General features: G+C 30.9%; 3 protein-coding genes across 5 annotated transcripts; 1 reads left to right on the top strand and 2 right to left on the bottom strand.

Moving 5' to 3' along the window:
- Positions 1-780: 780 nt before the first annotated feature.
- LOC110608009 (abscisic acid 8'-hydroxylase CYP707A1) lies at positions 781-3,795 on the top strand. Its single transcript, XM_021747209.2, has 9 exons — positions 781-1,120; positions 1,210-1,531; positions 1,696-1,845; positions 1,947-2,195; positions 2,341-2,430; positions 2,533-2,611; positions 2,857-2,963; positions 3,194-3,312; positions 3,498-3,795. The coding sequence occupies exons 1-9, from the start codon at positions 927-929 to the stop codon at positions 3,595-3,597; spliced, it is 1,410 nt and encodes a 469-aa protein (XP_021602901.1). The 5' UTR covers positions 781-926; the 3' UTR covers positions 3,598-3,795.
- Positions 3,796-5,345: 1,550 nt separating this feature from the next.
- Positions 5,346-7,951, bottom strand: LOC110608007 (thioredoxin-like 4, chloroplastic). Of its 3 annotated transcripts, none has more exons than XM_021747206.2 (5): positions 7,817-7,951; positions 6,763-7,422; positions 6,310-6,363; positions 6,013-6,145; positions 5,346-5,573 (listed from the first exon to the last, which is right to left on the bottom strand). In XM_021747206.2, the coding sequence occupies exons 2-4, from the start codon at positions 7,237-7,239 to the stop codon at positions 6,017-6,019; spliced, it is 660 nt and encodes a 219-aa protein (XP_021602898.1). In that variant the 5' UTR covers positions 7,240-7,422; positions 7,817-7,951; the 3' UTR covers positions 5,346-5,573; positions 6,013-6,016. The 3 variants fall into 3 exon arrangements, with proteins under 3 accessions (XP_021602898.1, XP_021602896.1, XP_021602895.1); XM_021747204.1 differs by having other exon boundaries at positions 5,347-5,576; XM_021747203.2 differs by lacking the exon at positions 5,346-5,573 and having other exon boundaries at positions 5,632-6,145.
- Positions 7,952-12,222: 4,271 nt separating this feature from the next.
- On the bottom strand, positions 12,223-14,212 carry LOC110608006 (probable pectate lyase 4). Its single transcript, XM_021747202.1, has 4 exons — positions 13,949-14,212; positions 13,083-13,438; positions 12,830-12,965; positions 12,223-12,444 (listed from the first exon to the last, which is right to left on the bottom strand). The coding sequence occupies exons 1-4, from the start codon at positions 14,195-14,197 to the stop codon at positions 12,223-12,225; spliced, it is 963 nt and encodes a 320-aa protein (XP_021602894.1). The 5' UTR covers positions 14,198-14,212.
- Between the last annotated feature and the right edge of the window lie 2,247 nt (positions 14,213-16,459).

Genomic DNA, 16,459 nt, shown 5'->3' with positions numbered 1-16,459 from the left:
TTCATGGTAAATTAATAGTAGTTTGAAACTTTTCGATTTCATAGATTTTATTGCTAAAATATTTTTTTAAAAAAATAGCTAAAAACATTTTAAATTCACTTTATAAAAAAATTTTAGTATAATTTTAATCCAATATATTTAAGGTGAGAATATTATTCCTACCACTTAATTGTAAATAGAGATTTTGTCATTTTAAGAAGAAGATCAGTAAAAAATATCCTTTGCTTTAGCCTAATTGATATAGACATTTAATATTTCAAAAAAATAAAATACTTGACAACATAATAATTTAAAAAATAAATCAAATTATATTCTAAAATATATCCAATAAATCGTATATTGGTTTTCCTTCTCCAGGTAGATAATAGAAAATCTTCGATTTTAAATCTCTCATTCTATTTATTTCAATATTATTCACATTTACAGTAAAAAATACTACAAAATAATATTCTCACGTCCAGTAAATAGTGAGAATGACCCCACATCAATAAATTACGAGATTAGCTTGGAATAATAAATTAATTTAAAAATATTAAATAATTTGAAAAAGTTATTTAAGTAATTAGTTTTACTGTAAAAATTATTTTGAATACTAATTAAGCCATTGTTAAGTGATAATTAGGATAGGGATTAAGATTATGGAAAGATATGTATTTGTTGTCCTTAGACTATGGGTGGTGAAAAATTCTCTGAAAAAAAAAAAAATTTTTTTTCATGTATTGTGGTGGGAGTTGTACGAATATTAATTACCATATATAACATAGAAAGTGCGATTTCTTTCATTTCCTATCCTGTACTTCATCTTTATCCTCTGTGCTTCTATATAAATCCACTTCCCCTGCCTCTCTCTCTCGCCATTTCAAGGATATCATTTGAGCATTTTTACTACAAGATACTCTAGTTAACACATTCTCAAAGGAACACAAATGTATGCGATTCTTGTTTATGTTTTCATTTTCTTTCTTGGTGGAATCTCGTATGTCGCCATGAGAAGAGGCAAGAAAGAAGTCTATAATGGAGTTAAGCTTCCTCCAGGTTCAATGGGGTGGCCTTACATTGGAGAGACTCTTCAACTCTATTCTCAAGACCCAAATGTATTCTTCACAGAAAAACAGAAAAGGTCTCTCTTTCTTCTATGTACTTTTGATTCTTTTATGATAATTCATTGTTTCTGCATGATGAGATTGAATGCCTTATATGGTGAAACAGATATGGAGAAATCTTCAAGACCCATATTCTCGGTTGCCCTTGTGTCATGTTGGCTAGCCCAGAAGCATCTCGGTTCGTGCTAGTGACCCAAGCTCACTTATTCAAACCAACGTATCCCAAAAGCAAAGAACGATTAATCGGCCCATCAGCCATCTTCTTTCACCAAGGAGAATACCACATGCGTCTAAGAAAGCTAGTTCAAGGCTCCTTGTCTCTGGATTCACTACGAAACTTGGTTGCTGATATTTCAGCCATAGCAGCCTCCACCTTAGACTCATGGAATGGCGGACATGTTATCAATACCTTTCATGAAATGAAAAAGGTGGGTTTTAGTTTTGGTTCAATGATGTCATTGGCCTCCTTAAAGTGGCAGGTTTAATGATTCTGAGATAATCATTTTATAAACTTTTTGTTGCCTTTTTATTATCTGTCAGTATCTTATAATTTAATTCTCATCACTACTGGGTCATTCACCATTGGTTACAGTTCTCTTTTGAAGTTGGTATTCTGGCATTTTTTGGGCATTTGGATTCTCATTATAGAGAAGAATTGAAAAAGAACTACAGAATAGTTGATAAAGGTTACAACTCCTTTCCGACAAGCCTGCCGGGGACTCCTTACAAGAAGGCACTGACGGTAAGCTAACTTCAAGTATAATTTTTTTTTTCCTACCCTTTATTCAACAAGAGCCTTTCTCAATTGGGTCGCCGTAATTTGAAATTTTTGAGCATGTACAGGCGAGGAAGAGGCTGAGCAAGATTCTCGGTGACATTATCAGCGAAAGAAAAGAAAAGAGATTACTAGAAAAGGATCTTTTGGGTTGTCTACTGAACTCAAAAGGTGATAAAGGACAGGTCTTAACCGATGATCAAATCGCCGACAACGTGATCGGAGCTCTTTTTGCAGCTCAGGATACGACGGCCAGTGCCTTGACATGGATTGTCAAATATCTCCATGATAACCCAAAACTTCTAGAGGCTGTAAAGGTATTAATATGATCTGGATCATATCGTTTTTTCATAATTTCTTGTCTTTTGTCTTTGACTTTTCTCTTATGGGAATTAAGAACACAGTGATTTTACAAATTTCCATTAATGAATTATTGATAATTAATGTTAATTATTTCTACAGGCTGAACAGAAAGAGATTTATAAAATGAATAATGAAGGTAGTCAGCCATTGAGTTGGAATCAAACTAGAAACATGCCCTTTACTCACAAAGTATGTACTTTATTTATGAGTATTTTCTTCTCTTTTTTAAAAAAAAAAAATATTTTTGATGTTATTTTATATAATTGCCTTTTGATTTTTTTTTTTTTTTAGGTTGTTTTAGAGAGCCTGAGAATGGCTAGCGTTATATCCTTTACTTTTAGAGAAGCAGTGTCTGATGTGGAATACAAGGGTAAGAGAAATAACTCCAATTAAGCTCTTTTGTGGTTTTTTTAGTCTTTTTCTAATCTCATCTCTAACAGAAATTCAAACCTAATTAAGATTACCGATAGCTAGAAGTCTCAACTGGAAGGTCAAATTAAACTGCATGGGGTCCTTAGATAGAGTAGTGAGATTGAATTCTATTGGACCTTGACACAATTCTTTAATAATTTGTTATGGAAATTGACATTCAAGGAAAATGACTTACATTGACAGGGTACCTGATTCCCAAAGGTTGGAAGGTGATGCCTTTATTCAGGAACATTCATCACAATCCAGAATATTTTAGAGATCCTCACAAATTTGATCCCTCAAGATTCGAGGTACAAATAAACTATATATCCTTTCATTTTCTTTGGTAGTTTCCCTTCAGAGATGGTGGTTATAAGTCTTATTGGCTAAAGAAAAAATCTGCTTCTCCAACTAACAAAGCGTTGAGTGTAATGATAAAGCACACTGTACTTTTAAAGAAAAGGTTTAAGTTTAATTTTTGAAGACAACATCGTTGAGAGAGACAGTTATGAATTTTTCCCTCCATTCTAAATATTTGCAGATTCCACCAAAACCCAATACATTTATGCCATTTGGAAGTGGAGTTCATGTTTGCCCAGGAAATGAGCTTGCTAAGTTGGAGATGCTTATCATCACCCACCATTTATCCACCAAATTCAGGTATTTTTTTCTTCAAATTCATAATTTATTATCAATTAATGCCCATAAAAATAAGAAAATTATTAAAAGTAAATTTATATAAAAATTGAAAGTAGAAGATTATTGGTGCAGTTGGAAAGAGGAATGATTTTCTATGATTGCTAAATGTACAATGAATGACAAGAGCTTTTGTATTTTGCTTGCAGGTGGGAAGTGGTAGGATCTCAAAATGAGATTCAGTATGGCCCATTCCCAGTTCCTTACCATGGACTTCCAGCCAGATTTTGGAAGGAATCCACCACTTAGGATTAATTGATTATCAAGTTTTAACAAATATAATTGTATTTCTATTCTTCTAAGTATTTTTATTTTTAGCCACATAGGGTCAAATCATTCCCAAATCAACACTCTTATGGGGATACTTAGATTTTTCCCTTTTTTTTTATCTTGTATCTTTTACATTAGCATATAATGTTATAATATTTTGAAAGGATTCTGCAAGAATCAATCACTTGATTTGAATGCATTTTTGTTAACACCACGTGTCTGTCTGAAGAGAGAAACCAAACATGTCCACACCTGTTGCCATTTGTTAGAGGCTGCAAGAAAGCAAAATGTTGAATTGTGATTGGCGAAGTTGAAAAAGGAATAGTCTTCTCTAGGTGGAGCAGGCATCCTCCAAAAAAAAAAAAAAAACTCAATACGAATCCTAACAATTCTGCTACTTCCAATGGACCCGACAAAAGATGTGGCTACTAGTGGTCGATAGCATTTAATAGTGCTTGAACTTTCCCAAATGGCCATGATATTTTGAAGTAGAGTGGGGGACCTTGCCATGCCCCTATGGCTCTGAATGGGCCAGGTTTTTCTCCTGCTGATTGAGCCATTTGTGTCCTTGTCCAAAGCAGAAGTGATCACTTTCCATGGCTACGGTTCATAGTTTACCATTCTCATCAATGGGGTTGTGATTGGTGGGTACTGTGAATTGCATGATATGAAGCAGCAAAATCATGGCAGTTTTTTTCTTTTGAGCATGATTTTGCAGATACGAGAGTCACCCATATCCATAATAAGTTTAGAATGTGAGATTAGCCCCTTTCCATTTATAGATACTCAGCTATGTTTTTTCTTGCAATCTTAATATTTTTTAATTTTTATTGAAAAATGGACAGCGCACGTGGACCAAATCACTGAATTCAAGATAAAATTATAATAATTTAAATTAAAATTATAATAATTTTAATAAAATATTTATTAATGTGCAAGTTTATACATACATCCATCCACAATCAATGTAAAATTTCAAATAGACCAATTCATAAGGGATGCCCCTAAAGAGAATTCAATCTAAGACTAATGTCATATCATGTACACACGACTCTCCCCTTAACTCCCCTCAACTTGTTGCTTTTTTCATTGAAAGATAGATACATATGTACGAACTGTAACTACTGAATTCAAGTCGAAACCTTAGTAATTTTAACTAAAACTTATTGATGGTATATAAATTCGAATTCGCATACACATCCATTCACTACCAATATCAATATAGAATTCCAAAAGACATTCTTGCAGCCTCAGTAGAAGACCTATTAGATGGCGCACAAATAATATTATAATGAATTTGTGTTCTTTTTCTCATTCTCATTTTCTTCCTCGTTGCCTTTTTGAGTAGGCCAAATGAGCCAAGTCTTGTTGACTACAAACAGATATTGCCTTCCCCCATTTATAATTCTCACCATATGTTCCTTTTAACTTCGTAAATGTTTCTTTCCAACCATCATATGTAGATTGGGATAAAAATTCATAAAAGATCGTCTAAACCTCAACTTTATTGTAAGCATTGATTATGGTAGATTATAGTAAATCTTACATAGGTTTTAGATCAATAAACAACAATTGCATCAAATGATTTTTACAAAAATTACTATTTAATTATTATGGTACAGAAAAATTAACTAATCGTTCAATGTGCAACATGGATAATGGCATTTTGCAATTTTTTTGTGTTTTCACAATAGTTAAAATTGACAAATAAACCTTTTAACATACTTATGATTTCATATAGTTAGTTTTTTCATATCACAAGGATTAAATAGTAATTTTTCAAAACGGCCAACATAATCATTGACCAACTGGCTTAGCTTGATTAGGAAAGCGAAGAAAAAGGAAAGAATCATTTCCCTTTAAGAAATTCCTTAATGTTGTTGCATCCTTCAATGTAATCCTTTTTCATGTAAGATGAAATTAACTGAAGCAAAACGGCTGCTCTTTGTGATTGCCTTCTACAAAAAAATTTGGACAATTTTTAAGAATTCAAAAAGGGAGTGAACACATGAATTTATCATATTCCAGATATGGAAGCTTCTAGCATTTCAGAATATATCTCAACGTTGCTGGAAGCTAATGAACATCTAATCATGTCAATAAGAAATGCAAAAGGAACATAAATTACTCCTTTCCTTCTTCCTTGGAACATATGCAACCTCTACTAGGATGGCTGAGATGTTCATCAGATCATCTGGCATGAGATGTTGTTATTCCAATAGCAAATGAATGCAAGTATGAAGACACATAACTTTACCTTCTACACTCACAAGACTATCGTTTAAGTATACGCTGTATTTATTACAGACAAATATTCTGTAGCAGTCAATCGCACGTACTCTCCCTCCAAATATTTCATTATTTTTCTGCAGGAACAAAGTTTGAGAGTGTAACCTGACTAATTCATGTAGGCTGTAGATGCAGGCGATGCGTATTTAAGAATTGCTGCAATAATCCTCTCCTTGTCTCTGGTAGGGAATGCTTCCAACAGGACTCCATTTTTATAGAAATGGAAGAGAGGCACTGTCTGCATCAAGGAGAAGAAACCTCAAAATGTATCAGAGCAAATATTAGCATAGTTAATTGTAGTTTTGATCAAGGAGCTAATAATAAGTTAACAACAATATTCAGGCCTGACTCTCAGATGAAGAAGTAATAACAATCAATACAAACAAATATACTATTCATTACCTTTATTCTTAGTCGTTCAGCAACCTCAGATTGCTCATCATACTCATCAATAACCTGCAGTGAGTAGCATCAAGAATTCAGGTAACATCAGAACTTAATGATACTGTGATTTCTGTAGTATATAACCAAACTGCAAAGCCAAACAGGACTGGCCTTAAACTGCATTCGCAATTTCAGGCTCATACTGTGTGACACATATTGTTCATCAATTGTCTGCCAATTTCGATTAGAGATTTCACACTAGAATTCAAGATTATTTCATTGATCATTGTAAGTCCTGCTTTCTTGGTTGACTCCTTGGGGAGATATCATTTTCGGTAGCAAGTACAATAATTATTTAGCATAAAATAGATGATTCTTAGTTTCAAAACACTTCATATGTGCAGTTCTTGTTAGTAAAGTTAAATGATACCCATAATGCAACACACAAACACAGCTTACAGAAGTACTCACATTATGCTTTAAGAATATCACTGGAGCCTCATCATCACCAGCTCCCTTGCATAATTTTGCAAACCCCTGCTCTATATACTTGCAGCTTCCACAAGAAGGGCGGAAAAAATCTACCACCACTAAAGTATCAGTTTCTTTGGCATTTTCAAGAATTTTGAAGAATTCCTCATCGCTCTTAAATTCTCTAACACAATCCACAGGACAAAGATCTTCGTCTTCATCAGATAATTCCCCAGGATTTCCATCAGCCACACCTCTGATTCTTCCAGGTTGCATAACATCACTGTTTTTCAGAAAATCCAAGCCTGCAATCCTTTTGATAGGCACAATTTTGGCTCGTACACGACACGAATTTGTATTACATCTACAAAGACTCATGGTTGGAACCATATGAACAATTCTAGAACCACATTGCCTATCAAGGCTGGTTCCAAAGAGGAAAGAGGTCTTGGAATATAGAATATTCTGCTTTTGCATGGCAACATACAGGAACCTCCAAAATAGAGCAATTTATATATATTCTGTTCAAATTTAAGAGCTTAGCAGATAAAATCCTGAAATATCAAAAACCCATAAGCTATAGATATCCCAAAATGTTCTTTACTCTTTCATCTCACTCCATCATCAACTGGGGAATCTCATCCAATCCGATAACCATCACTATAAACAAACCAAAACCCAGAAATATGAGAAACTTTACAGAATAAGGGAGATCATATGACATTTGCAGACAAAAAACGGCAAAACTCGGAGCATAATCCATAAAAGTAACACAAAGCAAATCGAAGCAACCAAAGAAAGTTGGAAAACCGCTGTATGCAAAATCTAATCCATTTTAGCTTTCACTTTCTACCCATGATACCATTTTAGAAATCATGTTTTTGGTTCAGTTTTCTGACTTCATTTCGCAGCTCAAAGACTAGTTTGCTTGCCTTAAACTCAGTAAACAGGAGGATCAAACAATGTTGTTAAGTGAAATAGAGTGGAGATTTTAAACATGAGCTTCGCAAATAGGTAAATTATACAACTATAGTGAGTGGAATAAGGGAAGTACCTGTGGAAATAGGGAAGAAAGTTTAGCGCATTTGCCATATTGAATGGAAAAGTTCGAAACTTGAAGGAGAAGATGACACGAATGAAACGCCATATCCACTTGCTTCTGCCCCTTCATTTTCTATCCAGTAGCGAATTACAAAAGCTCCTGTCGATATTAAAAGGAAAAATTAATATTTAGCCTTTGTAAATTTTACAAAATAACTAAATTAATTAATTAATTTCTGTATTTTTTAAAATATGTTAAATAATTTCTATAATTTTAAAATAAAATTAAAATATTTTTATTATTAAGTTTTAACACAGTGAGCATTAATTTAAAAAAAATACAGTTAACATTAATTTGTATTATAAAATGTGATGGAGAAATTAATGATAATAATGCGAAATTAATAAAGATTATAAAATTTAATAAAAAACTTTTAAAAATTCAAAGTTTAAATATAGTTTAATGAATTTTTTAAAATATAAAATTAATTTGTTAATAATTATAATAACAATGAATTATTTTATAAATCATTATTTTCTTTTTTGGGTTAATTGGGCCGCAGTCAAGTTGGGTCAAGTTTACGTGCGTAAATCCTTCTAGGTTTCTGCTAGCCCGCTTCACACTTTAACGGGTAGGAGCTCTAGTTTAGAAGACCAACAGAAAATTTCATTATAATAAAAATTATATATTATATTTAACTTTAAATTAGTTTCTAAATTGTTTTGTTAAAAGTAATTAAATTTTAAATAAATTATACTTTGATCTCTAAATTACATCATAATTAATAAATTAATCTATCTATTTTTAAAATTAAATATTTAAATCTCAAATTCTCAATCCGTAAAAATTAAAATTCTTTCCGTTCATTATTGTGTTAAAATATTTTTTAGTGGCAAAAAAATCCTTTTAATCTTTTCTTTTACCTTCAACATCTTCTCATATATAAATTCTAAAATTATATGTATCGTTAAAATTAAAAATCAATATCATACAATTGATTTTCATTTTTAAATTGGTGGTAATGTTTACTCTCTGGGATTGTAGTGATATCGAAGTTAGAGGTGAAGCCGCTGAAAAAGGAATTGTCAAAGCTAGTAAAGTTAGTGAAGGGCCGGAGATCTAGAGCAAAAGTGGCATTGATGAGCATGATCGAGTAAGTGTGTGCTAGTGTGATTAGATCTATGTTTACTGGAGTTTTTTAGCAGTAAGGATTGAGCAACAAAGAAAACGACAATGAAGCCTTTATGAGAAGTGACCTTCGAAAATTCTTATAAATCTATTTTGTGAAGCTCATGCTGAAAAATTTTTAAATTTAGATATTACACAAAACATTGAAAACTAGCTGAATGGTGAAATATGTGCTTGAATTGCTTATTCTCTTTGTAAGCTAAATTCTTCGAGTAGTTTATCTTTTTCCTATGAATAAAGAGACTGGGATTGGTTGAAGGTTATAATGGTAATAAGGCAAGTAAAATTTTTAAAATGATTTGCAAGTGTGATTTATTGTGGTGTTAGCTTGTAAATAAAATTTTCATAGTCTGGATAATTGTCTATAAAACCTTTTTGGAGAATTCACAAAAATACCCTAAAGGAAATTTACTTTGGAAGAAAAAACTGCTAATAAAATTTATAAAGAAAACTCTAATATAAAAAGTTTAGATTTTATGTGTGATTATTGTGGTAGAAAATAGGGGACAAATAAAAATATACAGGGCTGAAATCGAACCGAACTGAGCTAAATTTTGATAAGGTCAGACTCAATTAGAAAATAAATTTAAAAATTCGAGTTCGAAATCGAGTTCGACTAGATTCATTTATAAGCCCAAACTCAATTTATAAAATAAATATTAAATTTGAGTTCGGTTCGAATTTGATTCGTGATAAACTCGTTTATCACATTAACGAGCCAACTCAAACTCTATTTAAAAATCTCGAATTTAAGCTTATTTAGCCTCAAATTTAAATTCGATTATATTATAAACAAATTCAATATAATTTAAATTTATTTAAATTATAAATAAATTTAAATTATAAGATTATAAAAAAACTTCTAAATTAAATTATTTTATTTAATTGAAATCTCTCGAAACCAAAACTAATGAAAAAAATATAGAAGGATTGTCGTATAGAGAAGTCACGATTCTCCATATCCTTTCAACTTTCGATGTGGGATTAATGTTAGCAAACAAATTTATTCGCGAGTATGCTCACGAGCCTGTTTGCGAGCCTGCTTATGAGTCTGTTCATGAGTCAGCTCGCGAGTCTAAACGAGTCGAATACTGTTAAACTCAAGTTTGACTCGTTTATTAAACGAATCTAAAAAGTGAGTTCGAGCTCAGTTCGTTTAGAAAACGAGTCGAGTCCGATCGAATTTTTATCGAGTCGAATCTCAAATAGCTTACGAACAGTTTGGTTTGTTTACACCCTTAAATAACCACCCTAAACATATAGGAGTAAATGATAGAAATTGTGAAAAGAAAACAAAATAGAAATTATATAATAGGAAACAAAATCAGATAAAAATAAGGGATTTAATTAAACTTATTTTTTTACAATTCTCCACCTTCTATTTTTTCTAATAGGGGAAAGAGGAATAGCTTAGTCATATGTTTAGCTTAATTAAGATGTTATTTGTTAAATAATTATTTTATAAATTATTAATAGGACTTGTTAATGGATGAATCACTAATTTGAACAGACTGAAAATTTAAAAGTTTAAGTCTTTTGATTTTAAAATAGAAGGTTTAATCTATTAATTATACTATAAATTAAGAATTAAAGTATAATTTATCTTTAATTTTTTTTAAATAATTATAATCTGATTAAAAAATTCAAGTGACTAGATTTGTAAATAATTATAATCTGATTAAAAAATTCAAGTGACTAGATTTGTAAATAAGAATTAAAAATCAATGTAAAATATTTTTTAATATTTAAAAGTAATTATTAAAAGTCAATCAAAGATTTTATTTATGAAATTGTTCCAATTTTTTTATAAATGAATAGGGGATGTATCGAATGAAAACGAAAACTGAAAAATGAAAAAACTAGAGGAAAGAATAAAAATATAAAAATAAAGAGAAAATAATAAAAGTTAGAGAAAAGATATTTGCAAAAAATAATGTATATTTAAAAAATATTTTAACAAAATATTTATTTTGTACTATTTAATTTTAATTTAAAAAATAAGATATTAATAAATAACTTTTTCTAAGAAAAAATATACTCATAAAAATAATTTAATTTTTTAAATTAAAAATATTTTTCATTAATAATTTTTTCTAAATGCTTCAAACAATATAATATATAAAAAAATAAATATAATAATATATAAAACGTAATTTTCTATTAATTGATTGTAATAAATTAAAAGGATTTCTAGTATATTAAAATTAAAATTAAATTATTGAATCGAATTAAATTTAAGAGATAAAAATAAAATAAAAATTATAAGCAAACCGTATATATGGAATAAATAAGATGCAAGTCAACCTTGTATTATTGCAATTGTCGTATAATATTTGTATACATATAATTTTTTACTCTAATTATCAATGGCTAAATGTATATTTGCATCCTATATTTTAATATTTTTATTTATTAAATATTTTAGGAAGGGGATGGTAGAGTTTGGCTAGTTCAGCAACAAATTTTGCAACATCATGCTTGGTTATAATTAGCAAATTTGTTAATAAATGAAATTTATTATTATTATTAGTATTGATTTTCCAATAGATTTGAAAACTCATTGTAACGGTAGCAACATATTATAAATCTTGCTAACTAATTTCCTAATGAGTTTCGCTGAAGTTTACTCGTTCAGTTTCTAATCTGTTGCTACGGATTAGCAATAAATCATTTATATAGTTTGACAATTGATTTTTTACGCTGCTAAACGGTAAATTCTGTAGTATGTATGTATAAAAGGAAGAATATTTTTAATATATGTTTTGTTGATAATTGGAGAAAATAATTCATATTCTTCTATAAATCCTTGCACCTCTAGACTGGATAGTATAAGATAAAAGATGAAAAATAACAAATTACTAAATAATATAAGAATAACATCCATTAGCTTAAATTTTTCTTTTGAGAAAAGTATTGTGAGGTAGAATATTTCAAGTGGAGATCATATATATATAGATACACAGCATGAAATTTTCCATACGCTCGGGTGTATATATTCATAAAATGTTATTTAAAATATGGTGAAATCCACGTAATTAAAAAAATATTTATTTCTCACACGTAATTAAATTTTTTTTAAAAAAAATATGTTGAAATCCACATTTTAATTTTATTTTTTTATTGGTTAGATGTATAAATCAACTTGTACATCTAGATGCGTATAAGAATTTTTCGATACACAACAAACAATATCTGCCGTTTTCTTCTGCGTCTTTCAGATTGATCGTGTCTCAGCACATAATAGTTCTAAAACACTTTAAAGCACCTGATGACTTTGTTATCGACTTCACAAACTTGGCATCTGCAACCTTGAACCTTTGTTGATCATTATAATTAGGATTTGCCCCACCTAAACCAGTCTGAATGAAAGATGCTCCATTTTCAAATACATCTCCCACGGAATAGAACTTCCATGGCTTGCTTTTCACATTGATGCCATTTCTCCATGTTACCTGTTAAATACCAATTACACTACTTAGTAGGTATAATTTTTTGTGCATAAGACTATAATATTCCTCCATTTACTTAGTTCAAATTGAGATGCAAAACAAGTAATATTTGTCAAATTTCATAATATATAGAGTTCTCTAATTAGTATTTAAAGTAAAAATTCCACCCAGATCGGCCCACTAAGAGGTAAAGAGCTTTCAATTGATTATTTGCTCTACTCATGAGGATCGAAGTGAAAAAAATGTCGAATCACTCATTCCAACACTCGTTGATATTTTTATTTAAACTCTAAAATGTAATAGTAGACCCTTCACTATTCATAAACTCTAAAATATACTAAAATTTAGTATTATAACTCAATTTGGGGTTACAAAGTAGATTAATCACCTCTTTATTTCCTGATTTTGGTGCAATGAAGTAGTTGGCTTCACTCTTAATGCTAGGATTCATGCTTCCCCCAATTGCATACTGTTCCCATCCTTGGTACAGGTTGTTGGCCACGTGTGCATATCCATGGCGAACCCTGCAATGTTTTAATATGCCAATAAAGATCATTGACTCAAATTAATAAATAAGAAGATTTTCCTTTTGGTTGCTGTCTCATGCTACTAAAGAGAAAGGACCCATTTAGAGAAATCACCTTGGCATTCGTTGGTTGCAATTTGGACCAAAGTGATTGAACACAACAGTAACTCTCATGTTCTTGTCTCTCAAGTATCCATCGTCGTGTCCAAGAAGCATAACCTTGTCTTGGTCCTTGAACCAGTTGTTAGAGATGGTAACGTCTGTAGATCCTCGAGTTACGTCCAGAAGACCATCCTGGCATGAATACAGTGTATTGTGGTCTATCCAAACCTTTGATGCAGTAACCAATCTGATTGCATCTCCATCCATCTGACCTAGAGGCACCATTTCTCCATTTGGTCCCCTTACCGATGATGGACCTACGGCCTTGCAATGGTGAATCCTTAGCCCATGGATGATCACATCTGTTGCCTGAAAAGTATAAACAAAAATATTCATGCCTTTAAAAAGGATTTATAATACTTAAAAAAGGTTGAAATTCAGAAATATAATATAAATTATGCAAATACATCAGTTCTATAAAAATCTAACACTTGATGTTAAATAAATTAAAATTATGAGTTAATAATTACAATATCATATATATTGTAAAATATATTTTTTTAATTAATTAATTGATCATCTCTCGTCATTTTTTTTATATATTATTCGATTGAATCATATTCGTAGTATTAAATTTGAAATCTTATATAATTCTATCTCATTTCTTGAAAGAGAAATTTTATAATATTAATATTATGTATACAACAATTATATTATAATAGATCACAATAATTAATAACTAATACCTAACCATTATATTATATAATGATTTCATAGAACAATTTTGGGATAGTAATCAAAGATCATTAATTGGATATTGCTTCCTAGTAATTAATTCACCTTGTATATACCTAAAAAAGAACGAAAAAACAAAATCACCTTGTAGACCAGAAGGCAAGCGTTGCCAGTGATGTGAATGTCGACACCACGGCCGTCGAGTGTGGTGAAACTGCTAATGAGAAGGGGCTTGACAAGCTGAATATTCATGTTCTTTTGGAAAGTTATCCACACTTTCCCAGTGATCATGGTGGCTCCATATCGCAGAGTCCCTTTCTTAGGGTTCAATGGATCATCACTAGGATCACTCACTTTGTAGCGGATAGTATCTTTCCCAATATTGTTAGTCATCTTCCCTGAAAACCCCACGGAGCAAGTGGCCAGTTGCTGCCTGCTTCTACGCCAATTAGGGTTCTGTCTCCAGCAACTATCAATGGGATTCATCATTTGAGCAACACAAAAGCTCGGAGTCATGAAGAAGAAGATGACCAAAGAAAAAGCTAAAGGAAAGTTCCTTTGTACGGCCATCTTTGTACGTAGTAAACTCCTTGTTGCTTTGGATTCAAATGCCAGAAAAGATGAATGAGAAGCTAGAGTTGCTGGAAGAGATGGTGGGCTTGGGGTTTTTATGGTGAATTGCTAATGCTTGGCTTGCTGATTTGGTTTCAATGAGATCGTTGTACGTAGTAGAAGGGTTTAGCTGTTAATAAAGGTCAGTTGCAGCTGGGTTCAGTCCTGGAATGGTGGCTATGGAGTTTTTGGTTGTGATATAAACTATAAATAGGAAATAAGAGAACTAGAAACTGAACTAATTTGCCATATTTGTACACACTTCCGAAAATTTGCTTGCAATATACACAATTAAAAATTGTAGATTTAATTAAATAGAAGATTTTATTGTTTTAGATAAAAATATATATTAAAGTATGGATGACAAAGACTAAATTGTAAATTTTTTAAAATGTCAATAATTCAATAATAAAATTTTAAAAATATGAGAATTAGACCTTACATTTCAATAGTATATTTTATCTTATTTAAAATTATGACAAATCCACTAATTATTATAATATATTAATTCTATTAATTTAATTAATTATTATAATATATTAATTCTATTAATTTATTGTATATATGTATAAGAAATTCTCCCCTATTATATGCCAAATTTTAATGTAAATCACTGTCTCGAAAATAACAAAAAATTTAAAAATATGCACTAACTTGATCAAATTCATGTACGGTTTCAAACCAGAATCGATGCCTCCATGAATGCTTCTTTCACTAGACCAATGACTCTGAAAGAGACTAAAAGAGCTTCTTTTGATACAAGTAAAATGCTAAAAAGCATTAATCATGCTATTATTATTTGTCTCACTCCTAAGGTCAAGAATGTGTGTATTATAAAAGATCTCTACCTAATCGACCTGCACAATATATTATATAAAATCATCTCAAAAATCATGCTTCATCAACTATAGCCATTAACACCCGCTATCATTTCAGATGAGCAGAATGCATTTACTAAATGCAAATTAATAGCTGATAATATTAGCTATGGGATAATGCATTACTTGAAATTGCACAGGGAACAGGGCAAGACAGGTTTTACACTAAAGTTAGACATAAGTAACGCGTATGATAGTATTGAATAGGGATCTTCTTGCATCATATGATAACCTGTTTTTGATTTAATGCTATATGGATAAAATGGATTATGGAATTTGTCTCCTCAGTATTCTGCTCAGTATAAATAATGGCAATTATTTTGGTCTAATCATGCCAGGGGATTGAGACAGGAGGACCCATTATGGTCATTCTTATACTTGTTCTATGTAGAGGGTCTATCTCACTCACTATAAAATTTAGCTTTAAAAAGAATATTCATATCTCTGTATAGCCCAACAATCAAGCATCTTTTATTTGCAGATGACTCAATCATCTTCACTAGAGCTATTATAAAGGAGGCAAGAATTCTAAAGCGCATTCTCTATGATTATTCCATGGCGAGTGGAAAGTAGTAAATCTCACAAAATCATCCATTTTCTTTGGTCCTGGTACCCCAAGGATTACTTGCAGAGAAGGGCATCGTGGCTCGAGATTTAAAACATAGGTGGGCAAGATAAGTTTCTAGGTTTGTTAGTGACTATTTCCAAATCAAAGTCACTCTCCTTTAAGGTAATCAAAACTCATATTCAGAATAAAATTACAGGGTGAAAGGGAAATCTCTTATCACAAGAGGGAAGAGAAGTGTTTATTAAGGTAGTTGCTAAGCAATATGTATGTGTACCATGAGTTTTTTTTCACTTTCCAACTACCTTTTGCAATTCTCTCAATAGCTTAATTACTAAATTTTAGTGGGGGCAAAAAGAAAATGAAAGAAAGATTCACTGGATTAGGTGGAGGAAAATGTGTCTGATGTTGTGAAATTTTGCAATTATTTATATATTTTTTAATAGATTTATATTGTAAGAAGATTATATTAGTTAGTAGACTTCCTTGAGAATCTGATTTGTATAGGTTAGTAGATAAGAAATCCCGTGATAAATGAAATTCTGAGGATCACTTTGTAACAACTATGAATGGTAAGTAGCATGACCCTTTAAAACTCTG

This window comes from Manihot esculenta, chromosome 5, assembly GCF_001659605.2.
Source record: "Manihot esculenta cultivar AM560-2 chromosome 5, M.esculenta_v8, whole genome shotgun sequence".
NCBI lineage: Eukaryota > Viridiplantae > Streptophyta > Magnoliopsida > Malpighiales > Euphorbiaceae > Manihot > Manihot esculenta.
The sequence above is the reverse complement of the archived record's forward strand: the minus strand, read 5'-3'. Positions and strand labels throughout refer to the sequence as shown.